Source organism: Pezoporus occidentalis, unplaced genomic scaffold (assembly GCF_034315485.1).
Source record: "Pezoporus occidentalis ecotype Australia unplaced genomic scaffold, CSIRO_AGI_Poc_V1 ctg14, whole genome shotgun sequence".
Classification (NCBI taxonomy): Eukaryota; Metazoa; Chordata; class Aves; order Psittaciformes; family Psittacidae; genus Pezoporus; species Pezoporus occidentalis.
The window spans coordinates 4490268-4505789 of record NW_026913209.1 but is presented as its reverse complement, the minus strand read 5'-3'; the positions used below and the strand labels follow the sequence as shown (position 1 = coordinate 4505789).

At 43.4% G+C, this 15522-nt stretch overlaps 1 protein-coding gene across 1 annotated transcript in view; it reads left to right on the top strand.

Annotated features, from left to right (window-relative positions):
• The first annotated feature begins 7237 nt into the window (after window positions 1-7237).
• Window positions 7238-15522, top strand: part of LOC134159096 (ankyrin repeat domain-containing protein 26-like) — a 50585-nt gene continuing 42300 nt past the window's right edge. Inside the window, 6 exon segments of the mRNA XM_062609663.1 lie at window positions 7238-7550; window positions 10907-11021; window positions 11263-11436; window positions 11549-11655; window positions 12129-12266; window positions 13055-13185. Of these exon segments, the coding sequence (XP_062465647.1) occupies window positions 7351-7550; window positions 10907-11021; window positions 11263-11436; window positions 11549-11655; window positions 12129-12266; window positions 13055-13185 (865 nt within the window). The 5' untranslated portion in view covers window positions 7238-7350.

Genomic DNA, 15522 nt, shown 5'->3' with positions numbered 1-15522 from the left:
GCGACTTCAAGAAACACGGCAATGGATTTCAAGCAGCAAAGCAACCCATGGTAACATAAAGGCTAGCTTCTTAAATCAAGATGTTCCTATAGGTTACTGTTTTGCAAACAAATACAAAATATAGAAAGAATCAGTAAAACTTAAGATATTCTTCAATAGCATGGGTGATTCTCTTCTTACTTACCCTATAATTCCCTTGATAAAATTTAATGGCCAGTTGCAATCCTGTTATTTGAGGAAATGTCGCACGATCTTTCATTAGACACCTTAGTATTCAGTGCTTATTTACATCTTACTCAAGGTACTGAAAAGACAGTTGTCTTTCCAATAACTACTGGTAGGCCAGCAAAACTATAAATGTCCTTTCTTCCTCTAGTTATGTGTTAGACTTGCATAGGGAAAAACCCTAAATTATTATAATTGCAAAAGAGCAGTGGAACACAGCGAGCCCTGTATAGACATAGAAAGCCGGCTTGCTATATAAATATGGGATAAGGAACAAGTGCTAACAATCTGAAAAGGTGGGGAAAGGTAGTAACAAAGAGCTAACTGCTTTCAGCACACTACTGAATACCAAAAAATCAAACACCAATAAAACACAGTAACTGCCTAGGTCTGAGAATACTGCATACAGCCAGCTGAGCACAAGCCACAGAAGAAAGATTATTTTATCATTTTTAGCTACTCATTTTAATTTGTTATAAAAAAACCTCACTTGGAGAGAGGATTTTGCCACTTCTTTACATCACTCCTACAGGTATCTGACAGTTTCTCAGCTTCTCTCAGAAACTTAACAGACGATCATCACAATCCCTGTCAATGAATAAAGGCTGAGGGTTAAAACAATACAAGGTTTAATGGTTAAATGAACCTTTTACTTTCATTTTGTGTGCTATAATTTTAAACTAAAAATTACTTACAAGGGAAGATTATTTTTAAGAGTACTGTAAACTAATTTCTTTGGACAGAAGAAACTGAAGTCGAATTACAACCTCACTCCTACCCCCATATCTAAACATTATATGCAGAGACGGTTTGACACAGTACTTTAGTGGCACAGGAAAACTTCCAAATCTGAGATGAAGGTGAAAGAACATTATTCCTTGATCACATCATGCCACTTAAATATAACAAAAGGGCTCTCTGCCTCCACTTTGGCACACTATATAACCTGAATGATCCAAAGCAGGCAATCTGGCCTACATACTTTTACCATTTCTGTGGGTAAATATGTAACATTTATGTTGGTTGGGTTTATTATTTGCATGTTAAGTCTTTGACTTACTATGAAAACTAGTGTCCCGATAATAAACTACTCATTTGATCTCTCTTTTTTATGGTACTCTCTCTTTCTTATTCTTCTTAAAATTTGGCTTAAGTACTTCTCTTGCAGTAATAGACTTTTAGGATTAAAATACTTGTCCCAAGAAGGAGCATGGAAAAGAGAAGAATTCTTTAAATTGTGCCTCATTTTGGCTGTGACTATCCACCCCCTCCTGGATTCAACTGAACTGGTGCAGGACTTTGCCACTTCCAGCTCTTGGTTACTAACCCTCTCTCAGAATTACTATCCCACAGCTAGGTGTAAATTTCGCAAACAGAGTAATTTTGCAGACAGTAGCCAATATCCTCATCTAAAGGTATCATCTCCAGCCTGTGGAGTGTTCTGCTAAATGCTCCCTCAACTGCTTCAGCCATAAGCTGGTCAATCACTTCAAGAGGGAAAGCCCATCAGGGAATGCTTACATTTACCACAGAGGTGAAAGACAACTTCTTTCCTTCTGAGGGGAAGGCAACAGCAAGCAGCTGGAGGCAAGATCACCCTAAATCAACACAGATGCTAGCTAAACAAGCATCTATCAACTAAACATCTGGAAACCATGTAGTAATTGGGCAGTAGCCATCTGTGATATTTCCAGAGGGGAAAGCAGATTAGCAGATTTCACGCATGGGAGAGGTGAGCCACTAAAGTTCAGTGAGGAAACAACTCTGCAGACACGCACCAAAAGAGGAGAGCTTAAGGGTCTGTCCCCATGGCATCCTAATGAACAGGTGAAGACACTGCTAAACAAGATCACTTGCTTATCGGAGCACATCTAGCTATGGCAACATAATCCAGTTATGCAAAGAAAGCCATCCTACATGGGATGTAGGTCTACCTCAGTTCCCTATCTCCAATGCAATGCTACGTTGAGCTGCAATTTCAGTATTGCCTTTGACCGGACTGTATTCTGCATAGTGTTTCTATATCTTGGGAAATGATGCCTGTCTTGGAGCAAAGGAAAATGCACTGTCAAAAAGCCTCCTTACCAAAGGTACACATCGCATAGTACTCTTTAAACATTATCCCCTACTGGAGAGTGTTTGACCATCTCACTGTTGTTCTGCAAGACTGCCCCTGAGGGTTGCTCCCATAATAAATAAAGAAACACACCAAGATCACTTCTGGGGACATCAGGACATGCTTGAAACACTCCCCAAACAGCTACACTTTATGTCATGTCTGCTCCTGTGTGCAACAACTATCCCAAAGCACCTGCAACATACCTGCTATAGCCATTTGGCACATATCATCCATGCCAAAGCTTGCTAATGGTTGTTTTTGGACTCAGTACCTCACCAGTAATATGGATGTTTATAATTCCTACTAGACTTGCAAAGTGGCGGGACCATAGCATCTTTCAGATGTGGGGTGACCAACAGCAGGCCTTTCATTTCTGGATGTGAAGAGAATTTCCATAGCTTCATATCAAGAGCTAGAACAAGTTGTCAACAAGGATAAACTCATTTCCAAGTCATAGCCTACTTCAAAAGCGGGTGGAAGCTCAGGAAGGTGGCCACATAATCCCTACAGACCTGCTGTAGGACTGTATAGTTCAGTGAGGGAAATTCCTCCAGGGCAATTTGGCATCACTGTCCTGGAGCTGGTTTAACTACCTGCACCCGGAACACAACTACTGCCTTTCAGAAATACAGCATACGTAATTGTGCTGGGGGGTTGCTGATGGAACAAACATTCCCATCAAAATGCATCTTCTCATTTCAGAGGCCCCGCAACGTTACCTTTCAGGGTACACCCCCAAATCAGAAACAAGGCATCCATATGATCGCATAATGAGTATTTGCTTAAATAACTCAAAACTGCACTAAGCTTCAGAAACGCACTGATTTTGAGCATTCCTGGGGTTTTACTTGAGTTTGACCATTCCAGGAAAAGCTAGTTTCCTGGCCCTTTGTCACAGCAGTACAGTCAGTAGTGAGGATGGATAGTTGCATCTTCCTGCTTTACACAGCAGCCCTATAGTACAGGTAATTTTGTGCCATGCCCGAAAAGTGCGACTACCAGAGGCAAACAGTACACCAATACCTTGCTGCCACTAGATGGCAAAAAGCACACACGGAAAGTAGCAATACATCTCTGAAGATGACTATTAGTCTCTGCTCAGGGCAGTTCCTTGGGTATAAATAGGCAGGAAGGCGACCAGGCAGCACAAAAGCCCTGTCCAAGCATGCACTGTGCCTTTGGAATAGCTGCACTGCGTCCCAACGCTGTCTAATTATCCACCTCCCTCTGCATCGAGTTGTGTTGTAACGCTAGCTACCAAGAACAGAAAAGAAAGGCTGAGACTGGAGCCTCCACCGGAGGCACGGGGAAGCTTTGAAGAAAGAGCTCGGTAGGGCAGAAGTCTGGCTGCAAGAGACTGTGAAACTCTGAGAGAGCGCAAAAGAAGGGAGCAAGGGGAAATCCTCTGCAGAAGGATTTACTCTGCAAGACTCCTTGTTGTCTTGTGCAGTGATTATGGGACACAGCATTCGATGCAGAGACTTAACTGACAAAAAATCACCTCACCCACCCACCTTAGCCTGAGGACATACTGCACTGGAAAAACACTGGCAACAAACACTAATTACCACAGGGATGGTGTCACAAAACTGAGCGTTTAAGATCACTAAAAGAATCACTGTCAGAGATATTAATAAAAGTAATTTTAATATAAATTTAGAAATGTGTGACTCAACAGAATTCAATGGCAAGGGTCACTCTATTACATACAAAAAGAGATTGTGTCTGACCTGGTAATGATTTATACATGATTGGATTAAGGTGATTATACAGAGTTGAATTGAAATGTGTACAGAAACCGAGGGTACAAAGGAACAAGGCAGACCCTCCTGTTGTTATAAAACTTCGTCTCAGCCATGGTCTAATTCAATTATTTTATTACAATTGATTAATATCGAGAGGCAATAAGCAAGCAGCGCTGGGCGGGCAGGGGAGTCTCCGCTCCACCAAAGACGCACACCGAGGTTTCTGGGGCATAGTCTCTTATACTCCTCTGTCTTGGGTTTCAGCCAATCCTGTCGTCTCCTTCACCCGAATATTGACGTGGTTCCTTTTCATTGTTCTCCTCCTGTTGCTGGGGTCTTATCTTCGGGTGAAGAAAATTCTTAAAAAGTTACTGAATTCCTTGGTAATGCATTAACAGGGGATGTCTATCACAAGCTTAACCACCATCTTAGCCCTCCTAAATTCCATTTCTTCTATAGTTACTTATTCAATACACAAGTTTCACCTCATCCTGTGACAGGATGGATCTCTCGATTACCTAACCCCCTTAAGGCATTCAAGCAGTTAAACAAAGTACCCCTTTAATTAGCAAAGCGTTTGAGACATTCAAGTAGTTAAAGTATCCCTTAAAGTAACAAAGCATTTGATTAAGAAGGATTATTCCTTTGTTTCTTCTTCTCTTTCATCATTGTATTGACAGGAAAATCTAATCATTCTTATACATTCTACAGATGATACAATGATTTCAAGGATTTTCGATTCCACCCAAAGTACAATGATGACAAGTACTCCTAAATTGCTGACACAAATCATTCCTATACATCTCACAATTCCCCCCTTTGTTTTTATGTAACTTACTGATTCGTGTCTTGGCCTCCAATTTAATAACTGCCTTTTGAGCAGCAGATAATATTGGAGTCGTCTTTGTTTTTAATACCATTAATGAGTGGGTTCCTCCCTTATTTTCTGGTTCCAATGGCATGACGGTTAATTGCATGTTTTGTACAACTGTATGTATCAATCTGGCGAAACATGGGATTATACGTGGAATAATTAATAGTCCTCCAAATATTCCCAATATCACTATACCGATTTTAGTGATCCAGTCCCCATTTAAAAATTGTCCCCAAGATCCTAATCCTCCTAAATTGATTCCATTCCAGGTTGGTACTGGAACATGGGCTTTTTCACTTCTCTCACAAGCTCACTTATGGCTATTCCCTCATCATGTATTTCTAAACAGCAATTACTGAGATTGAATCAGGAAAATCTAATCATTCTTATACATTCTACAATGATTTCAAGGATTTTCGATTCCACCCAAAGTACAATGATGGCAAGGACTCCTAAATTACTGACACGAATCATTCCTATATATCTCACACTGTTGAATCATGAGGCTCAGACTAGACCCCCTTGCTTCCTAAACTCCTGATGGAGTCTAGGTGCGGTGGAGCTCGTCCTAATCTCAGACTGGGACAACAGTTTATGTCTAATGGAATTTAAAAGGAAATCAAGATAGAGGAATTAAAGGTGAAAAGGGTAAGGGAAATGCTCCCATTGAGTCACAAGGATCAGACTGGACCCTGGCACAGAAGGTTGTGTGAATGTGCTTATTCATCACCTTTCAGGTCCCTTATTGCTTGAGTAAGTGTAGGTCTTTCAGAGAACAGAATGTGATTCTGTGAAGAAAAAAAATAAAAAAATCTTTGACTTTATTTTAGCAGCATGTCTTGAGGTTTGAGCCCTCCTTGGCTAAAGGAGGGTAGCCCAGAGTTTTCTTACACAGGTGATGTATCTTTCAGAAGAAGCTATGTAAACACATGGCATTCACAGGTTGCTTTGAATCCCTAATCCTGAGAAGTCCTAAGTGTTGGTAACTCTTGCTGCTCCTTGCAGGTAGTGTCACTTCTTAGAAGCAAGCTCCAAAAAAACTCAGATCAAACGATGCTCTTGTTTTGGATGCTCTTAATCCCTTTCACTTTCAAAATCGAATAATAGTCATAGACCTGGAGGGTAACTTTGCGGAAGCGTTACTACCAAAGATGACTCTCTGTATATTTCTGAATGTTTCAGAACTAGAAAGCAACTATCAGAAGCCTATGCTAAGATCGGTCAGGAGTGCCGTGGGAAGAGATTACCATCCACAAGCAGCAGTGACAGTGAAGATCTGTCTGAAAGTCCAGTTCAGTCTTCAACTGAACTGGGACATCTTGGCAGCACTTTGACAGTGAACACAAGTCTGTGTGTAGGAAAAACCGTCCGAAGCACGACCAGGTCCTGTCAATAAACGAGGCTGAAGCCTATGTGGAAAATACGGTAAGCATTTTGAAATAGTGCCCTCAACTAGTGTTAAAGTGTATCCATAAGCAAAGTTATGGTTTTTAGCCTAACGTTAGAATCCATTTATAGATCCAAACTGTATGGTCTAATATACTGAAACAACTGCTAATGATCAGTTTGCTTCTGACAGGTGACTCAGGAGGAAGTTCTGTGCCAAGCTGCCTGGTCCTCAGCAGTCCTCTCTCAAGGCGAAGGAGTCTGTTACGACATACAACCCACTGATACAGCAATGGGAGGAAGATGACACTTTTGAGTTGCTAAGACCCAGCATTTAATTCAAGTATTTTTGTTCCAACCTGGCATTTAATAAACTGTGCAGTCTAGCATGTGTCTTTGTTTTCTTCTGCTCCCCCTTCTGGGTCTGTTTCTCCCGTCCCCTGCTCATGCTGCTGTCCCGTTTTTCCCTCTGCTTGCTTCTGGTACAGACTGCTGCAAAATGGCGACAGCTGCTAGAACCGTTGTGACTTGACATTTTAGAACTGCTGCATTTTGTCACAGAGTTTGAGTTCTTTGGACCTTGCTGGTATGGAGAGCAGAGCTGTATTTTTGAAGCAGCCTTCAGGCTCTCTTCCTGGGCAGACTGTTAAGAGTTTTCCGTCTGCTCTTGCAGTCAGTCATGCAGACGTCCTTGAAAATGACAAAGAAGCAAGGCCTTAAGTCTGAGGAAGAACCCCCCTCTGCTCACTTCAGTTCCATTCACAGACATCACAATCCCCACCCCGTCGCCAGGCAGTGGCGCTTGCGCGAGGCTGGCCGTTGCATGACGGAGGGCGGGTCCCTGAGCCGGTAGTGGCCGGCGGGAGAACGAGCTCCGCCTGGAGCAGTTGTACCGTGCCGGGGCCGCTCCCGGATGTTCGCTCGGGACCCCGCCCAGCTCGAATGGTGCTTCCTGATGTTGCTCCCCTGAGGCGGGCCCGTGCCCGCGTTCCTGCCGCGGCATGAAGAGGATCTTCGGGTTCGGGAGGAAGAAGAGGCAGCAGCCTCTCGGCAGCGCCTCAACGCCCCCTGCCGCCGGTGCGTACGATCTCCGGAAGAAGGACTTGGGCAAGCTGCACCGCGCGGCCGCCTGCGGCGACCTGGCCCAGGTGCGGCAGGGGCTGAAGAAGCATGGCGTCGACGGGCGGGACAAGGCGGAGCGGTAAGGGGGGAGCGGCGGAGGGAGAGCGCTGAGGCGGGGTCGGGGAGGCTTTGCAGTGCCAGGAGCAGCTGCAGCCCCTGGCAGCAGCTCAGCGGTGCTGGAGTCGAATGGCCGCAGCAGTGCGGGGGGTGAGAGTCGTTTGCAGCCGAGCTCAGCCTTCGGCTGGGTGTGGGAGTCGGTCTTGCGCTGGCAGAAGCCCTTAAATTCGGCCTGGCGTCCAGCTGTCGCCTTTTTCCCCGGCCTTCTGAGTGCCTTTTTTGCCGGAGTCCTACTTCCTTGCCTGGGGCGCAGGAATTGAAGGGAGCAGCCTGCCAAAGGTAAGTTGCATTTAAACTGAGAAAGCTGCACTCCCTTAACTGCGGGTAATTTAAGGAGGGTTAAGCAGTGCAGGCAGGAAAGAGCCACAGAGCAGAAGAAACGTGTGGTTTGTTGATAGTGCGTGCGCAGTTGCCTGATGTACCTTTTCTGACTGCGGTGTGGCAGCCAAAGCAACAACCTGATTTTAGATGGCAGTTAGTTGGTTTGTTACAGGTAGTCGATATCTTGGGTTGGGAGGTCCAGGCGGCAACTTGCAGGAGAAGCTGCTGCTTCTGGCAGGTTACTATGTGAGTTTTTGAGTCAAGCATAGCAAGTGCTTGGCAGTTGTATCTTAAGGAGACTGTAGCATAGCGCCTAGCGATCCATCGTAAGCAGAAGGGATTCAGCTTCAGTTTCTGGGTCTTGAATGTGTCTTTAATGACTTTTCTGAAATAACTCAGAGTCAAAACCTTTGTGATGTTCTGAAGAGATCCGGGTTTTACCAGAGTAGCTCAGCCTCCCTAGGCTGTCTGTCCTGAATACTGGACTTATGCCAGCCAGCTAGCTTACTGCCTCAAAAAGACCTAGATGTGTAGGAGAAGCAAGGAAGAGCATGGTAAGCGGGCACTTCAGTAATGCTGGTGGTGTGCCTGAGTGTTGCCAGTCAGTATTTGTTTGTGCAGCTGTAGGTGGGGGATGTGGTTTTAAGGTGGACTGTGTTCTGTGTATATTCCAGGTGTCTGAGTTGAGGTGCCCAATGGTATTTATGGAAATAGCTGCTGAATGTTTCTGTGTTTCCGCTGTACACTATACCCTCCGTGAGGGCTGCAGGCCCACCAGTGCTTGTGGGTGTGATGTGAGTTGTGAGTGACCACCAGCTGCAGTCATGTTTCAGACTTTCATTGGGTCCTCCAATGACTGGAACAGTTGATGTCACGGGAAATAGAAGTGAAGAGTAGGAAGTGTGGGAAGTAATGGCTGAAATGAGTGCTTTGGTCATATGAATATCTCAGTTCTGGTCCTTGGGACTTCCAAAAACAAAATCCTCTACCAGGGATGGGGAACGTATCACACCTACAGGTCCTGTAGCCCATAGGTCCTCCCAGAAAATGAACTTTGAACAGCATCAGTTAGGAGCAGGCTTTTTTTCAGAGGTGGTCTAACAAAGTCTTCAGCTTTGCAGAAAAAAATGTCCAAACCTCAGCCCAGAGCTGGAAGTACTGTAGCTGTGATGCTGCCTAGTAGTGAGTCCTGGATCAAAGCTAATTGCGAAGAGAGCTATACCTTGTCAAGCTGCCTGTCAGAGTGAACTCTAGAGCAGCTTGTAGCTGCTGAGTTATAGGCTCAAGTGCTGTTAGAAGCGTGTGCCACCAACCTGCAGTTTCCCTGTGGTCTCCCAGTGGTGTGGTTTTGTGGGGAGAACTGCTCAGGCAGTTCTCTTCTACCCCATGGGTGATCAGTGTAGGACTGCAGCCACAGGAGGAACAAGGGCTGCCCAGGGTCCTCAGGGCTGGGTGGCAGAGCAGCTTTGGTGTTCTTGTGGGAACAGGCAACTGCAAGCACTCTGTTGTTCTCTGCCAGCTTGTGTCCTGAAGTGTATCTGTTGTGGAGCTGAGCAGGCCTTGCTTCAAGCAGAGCCAATCTCCTTCCCTGCTGGCGGTCTGAGGGGCTTGGTTGAGGAGACTTGCAGCAAGAGTCTGCTGGTTTTCTGAAGGCTTTTCTGTTTGCAGAGCTGATAGTAACTTCTTCACGTTTCTCATGTTTCATAGTGCTTAGTGGCAGTAGGAGCTTTATGAAAGAGTCCATGATCATCTAAACCAGTCCTGGTTAGCTTTCAGATACTATCAGTCAGTTGTTTCTTCAGAGATGAAGGATTCTGCATACTCACATGGGAATTTCTCAAAAGTTGTGGCAGTCATTCTTGCAATGCTCGAGTCTCTTCTCTCTCTGTAGCAAGGCGTTGCAAGTTCTTTTGAAGTTTTGTATGTTTTTCTTGCCCTTAACCTTGTTTCCCTGGAGGAGATCCATCAGCTGCCCTGTAACAAGTATCTGCATTAGGAATTGCTGTGTTCCTGTGCGGTTTTTCTGTTGCTTCACCTTCAAGGCAGAAGGGTCCTGGCTGTTTTCTAGCTTGTCTCCTGCTCTGTTGGGACATGTGTCCTGCAGAGCAGCAGGCACTTTGCCTTCTGCACAGAATGAAGCTTGTGCTGCTTGGTGCCTGTGGTTTAGAGGGAAACACATGCAAAGAAGGTCTGGGTGATTTTGTCTTTGCGTACAAGTTGGCTGGTTAATTAACACCAGACTTTGGATGTTCTGTGGTTTGAAGGAGCTCTTCTCTTTTTTGCAAGGTGTTAACTTGAAGAAAAATTTCATTTTTCTTTTTCTTTTCATTCTGTGTTTCATTTGCTTATGCTGGTTGTGTTTTGTGGAAACACGATATTCCCTCCTTGGAGGCTTCCTCTGTAGTAGGCTTTTTATTGCTGTAATAGTCGTACATGTCAGGAGGGTCAGATTTCACGTTCCTGTAGTCAAGATTACAGTGTTCTGCTGTCTGGTTTACTACACCTTATCAGAGGCACCTAACTGCAAGTGTTTGCAGCCCTAGTAAGCAAGCTAGAGAAAAACCAGTAATTCTCAAAGTGCAGGGAAAGACTAATGCTCTTGCTAAAAACCCTATATCCTACATGTCTGATACACTTCTAGCACATGAATGAGCCTACTTGCTGTAGTCCTCAGATTTCTGATCTTTGGTCTCTGTTGCTGTGCCATGTGTGTGGTACTGCTGGAGGCAGTGACCATTGCCTAGGCAGAGGAATCTGTGCACTTCCAGTTCTGCAGTGAAGGAAATAGCACCTTACTAAGTGGACGCTCTGAAAACTTTTTGCCAGCAAGCCTCAGGCAATTGGTGTGCAACTGCCATTGCTGGTAATGGAATGAGAAGTCTTTTCTTAAGCTTGCTTCTTTGCAAAGTGAAACTTGTGATCATACCCATTTGTCACAGCCTGAAATGATTTCCTTAGTTGTTTGTCTGTGCTAATTTAATGTACTTTAATTTTTAGGACACCTCTGCATCTTGCTTGCGCAAATGGCCATGCGGATGTCGTCACATACCTCATAGAAAACAAGTGTAAGCTAAATCTTTTTGACAATGATAACAGATCGCCACTGATGAAGGTATGTGGAATGTTATATTCTTGTAAGTGGAGCTTATCGATTATGCACTAAATGATGTATCTTGCCAGATTCTTTATATAGGCTTTTGTAGAACCATGTATATTGTAATTGCTGTGGCATAGACATATGTTAGGCAATCTTTGAGGATGTTCTTTTGTTCCACTATAGGGAAGCTGGGGGAGTTGTAACAAAGTGGAGTGTAAATGTTTGAAATTTTTCCCTTCTTGTGTGTTGTTCCCAGGCAGTACAGTGCCAGCAAGAAAAGTGTGTGGCTATTCTGCTAGAGCATGGTGCTGACCCAAATCTGGCAGATGCAGATGGGAATACTGCCCTTCATCTTGCTGTTATATCTCCTAATACGTCTATATCAGGGCTATTACTTGAGCATAATGCCAATATTGATGCCCAGAATAAGGTAAATTTTTAGATTTGTTACAGAAGCTCTTTCAGAAAGTCATGTTAGTGCTCATCTTGAGGGGGCTTTTTCACTTTGATTTTTAACTTGATGGAATTGTATGTCCTATCAGGAGGGATGTACCCCGCTTATTCTTGCTGTCTCGGAACATCAGGAAGAGATAGTGGAATTTCTTCTTAAAAAAGGAGCTGATGTGCATGCTCGAGATCAGTGTGGAAGGTGAGGGATATGTCAAAACTCTGCATGGGTCCCTTTAGTATTCATTAGGTTGGATTGATGAGAGTCATGGGAATGAGCTTTGAAAGCAAGTCTGCACTTGGCTGCTGTCATACCTCAGTGGATGATTTTTGCACTGAGGATTGCAAGAAGGCATTGTGTGTGGTGACCCTTCTGGCAGGAAAGGTGCCATTAGCTGAGCAGCATTGCCTCGATTGAAAAAACCATCCCCTGCATAGCAGCATAGTTTGTATGTAAGTATTGTCTACCTGGAAGCTTTGTCTGAAGCTTGACAGTTTAATTGCTCTGACTCCTCCCATTTTAATGTTGCTCTTAATACTTAACGAAAACTGCCCTTTCTTCTGTTCATTTTAAAGTAACGGGGAAGTACTTTTTTTTGAGAGCAAGTATGAATAAAAATAATTCTAGTGCCTATGTAATATTATCTGTTTCATATAGTATTTTGAACGTTTCAGAACTCCACTTATGACCGCTGCTTCTGGTGGGGAGCTTAATTTGATAAAAGTTCTTCTTCATTATGGTGCTGATCTTTCCCATAAAGACACTCATGGGTGGACAGCTGAGGATTATGCTGTTATCCATGGATATTCTAGGTAAATTTTCAACTTTATAATTGGAATAAGTTGTCTGTTATCAGTGTCTGTTGTCTAAGTTGCTGGTTTTGGTATAACAGCACCAAGGTTTAATGGTGTGTTCAGACCTGTCTTGAAGCTGTGCTCAGTAATGTCTTCCAATATATATTGTTCCTGTGTTTAATGTTAACTCACAATTGAGGAAGATTTCCACCCAAAATTCTCTGATAGCTTTCAAATTTTGTTGTGAAGCTCGCATGTGCCCAAAATAAAAAAAGTGGCTGTATCCTACAGTTATCCAGAGGTGGAACTTGGCAAGCTGAAATGCATGTGAACCCTCTCCCCAGATCAGCACCTTTGTCCTGACTGATTTCCCCTACAATGACCAGGAACTATGAGCCTTTTGTTTCAGATAAGATCTGACTGATATCCCTTTTGTCAAAATCTTTGGCAGTTTACTGCTCTTATGCATAGCTTTGTACCTCTGGGTGTTCCTTCTCTAAGGTGGTTATGTGTGCTGAAAAGCAAGGCTGAAGAAAATGTACCAAGCAGGAAAGCAGTAGTTAATGATTTTGTAGGTCTGAATATGCATGTATAGAGTAAACATGACTGTAGTGGATGTTGAAATTTGTAATAGTCACGCAATAAGTTCTCTATATGTTACCCTTAGTGAATACATCTGAGTATATGAATCCATATGACTAGGAATATGTATAGGATGGACAATAAGTGGCTCTTAACTGTTCTGTTAAATGGTCTGTATAAATATGTGGTTACTTTTACCAAAGCTCTTTCCTTTCTTTATGTAGTCTTAGTAAACTGTCAGAATGCACACACTGGAAAAACACGGGAGAAGCTTCTGCAAGTGACGCACGTAGCACTCGGCGCCAGGCAGGAGCTTGTGACTTTACGTTGGGTGCATCTGCTATGGACAGAGGAGGTAGGATCCTTAACCATGGAGTAGCTCTTGAGGAAAATCAGCATGTCATTTTCTTATGGTGGCTTGTATTGTTAACACTTGCTGTGTTCACCATTAAATTTAGTGAAGGCATGAGATGGATAGCACAGAAGGTTGTGGGAATGTACTTATCTGGTGCTAGTTGGAGGTGCTTCTTGTCAAGCTGATTTGTGTGCTACATGTTCATTTATAGGATTGCTGTCTTCTGCTTGTCAGGCTGCCCGTCTGTGTAGGTTTTTCTCTAGAGAGAAGGGGGACAGGGAAGGAACTAGGCAAGAGTGTTTTTTGTTCTTCAGATGTGTAATTTTACCTACAGATGGCCATTCAGCTTGTGAAAATCCAATTGCAAAAGCAGTAGGTTTATCTTGAGTAGTTGTTCATACTTTTGTAGGTGGAAAGCAGCAGATGAGTTAGCAGGAAGGTATGTGTCATGTTGATTTCCAGTGAGCTTGTATGTCTTTGTTTTAATATTAGTACTCATCTGCAATAAAATTTTTAGTGAGTCATCCTCTTTCTCAACATCAATTACATTTTTTTTTTTTTTTCCATGTGGTTGATTAGGGACATACTCTAAGAAAAAATATCTTGGAATGGTAACTTTGCTAGCAACAACAATGTAGCATTTGTGTTGTATCTTCTTGGACATTGTTTGATTTGCAAGAAAAATTATGTTTTTCATCCACTTTAAGTAATTTTATTAAATGAACTTTAAAAAATCCTTATTAATTAGTGATCTAGAAAAACAAATTGCCTTGTGATCAAAAAATTAAGTTCTTCAGTGAGTTTTTAAAATCCACTCTGTGCTTATGAGCTCCCATAGCTATAGTGGAATATTAGAAAATTAATATTGTAATTTAAATGAAATTTTGTCTCATCATTTAAATCTCAGACCCTACAGTGGATTTTTTTTTTTTTTTTTTCTTTCCGGGTTTTTAAAGGTGTTATGCCTGAGCTGCGTGGCAAATGGGCAGCAGATTGTTCACAGCTCATTACTCTCTTGTTTTTTTTTTTAATACGCCAAAAAATAAGAGTAAAACCTGGGATGTATATGTGATATTTGGTTTTTTTTAAAAAAAAAAAAAAAAGGAGACCAGTAACGAGTGGTGTCCCTCAGGGGTCAGTGTTGGGACAGGTCTTGTTTAACGTCTTCGTTGCTGACATGGACAGTGGGATTGAGTGCACCCTCAGCAAGTTTGCGGATGACACCAAGCTGTGTGGTTCAGTTGATACCCTGGAGGGAAGGAATGCCATCCAGAGGGACCTTGACACCTTTGTGAGGTGGGCTGATGCCAACCTCATGAAGTTTAACCATGCCAAGTGCAAGGTCCTACACCTGGGTCGGAGCAATCCCAGGCCCAACTACAGGCTGGGCAGAGAAGAGATTGAGAGCAGCCCTGCAGAGAAGGACTTGGGGGTGTTGGTTGATGAGAAAATGAACATGGGCCGGCAGTGTGCGCTTGCAGCCCAGAAACCCAACCGTATCCTGGGCTGCATCAAAAGGAGCGTGACCAGCAGGTTGAAGGAGGTGATCCTGCCCCTCTACTCTGCTCTTGTGAGACCTCACCTGGAGTATTGTGTGCAATTCTGGTGTCCTCAACATAAAAAGGACATGGAACTGTTGGAACAATTCCAGAGAAGGGCCACGAGGATGATCAGGGGACTGGAGCACCTCCTGTATGAAAATAGGCTGAGAAAGTTGGGGCTGTTCAGCCTGGAGAAGAGAAGGCTGCATGGAGACCTCATAGCAGCCTTCCAGTATTTGAAGGGGTCCTATAGGGATGCTGGGGAGGGACTCTTCATTAGAGACTGTAGTGATAGGACAAGGGGTAACGGTTTAAAACTTAAACAGGGGAAGTTTAGATTGGATATAAGAAGGAAATTATTTACTGTGAGGTTGGTGAGGCACTGGAATGGGTTGCCCAGGGAGGTTGTGAATGCTCCATCCCTGGCAGTGTTCAAGACCAGGTTGGACAAGGCCTTGGGTGATATGATTTAGCGTAAGGTGTCCCTGCCCAGGGCAGGGGGGTTGGAACTAGATGATCTTAAGGTCCTTTCCAACCCTAATTATTCTATCATTATATTCTATGATATTTAAGAAGTTGGCTTGTGCTTATTTGTATGCTTCCTTTTTGTCATAACATGAACCTTCTTATTAATCACAAACAGGTTTGCAAAAACCTCCAAATGAATGGCTTCCAGTCCTAGCATACTGAGTTACAGACTCTTTAGATTTGAAGTTAGAATTTCTTGGGCAGAAAATAATAATTATGCAATTTTTCTAAAGGCGAGAGATTCAGATTTCTAATATGACTGCTGCTG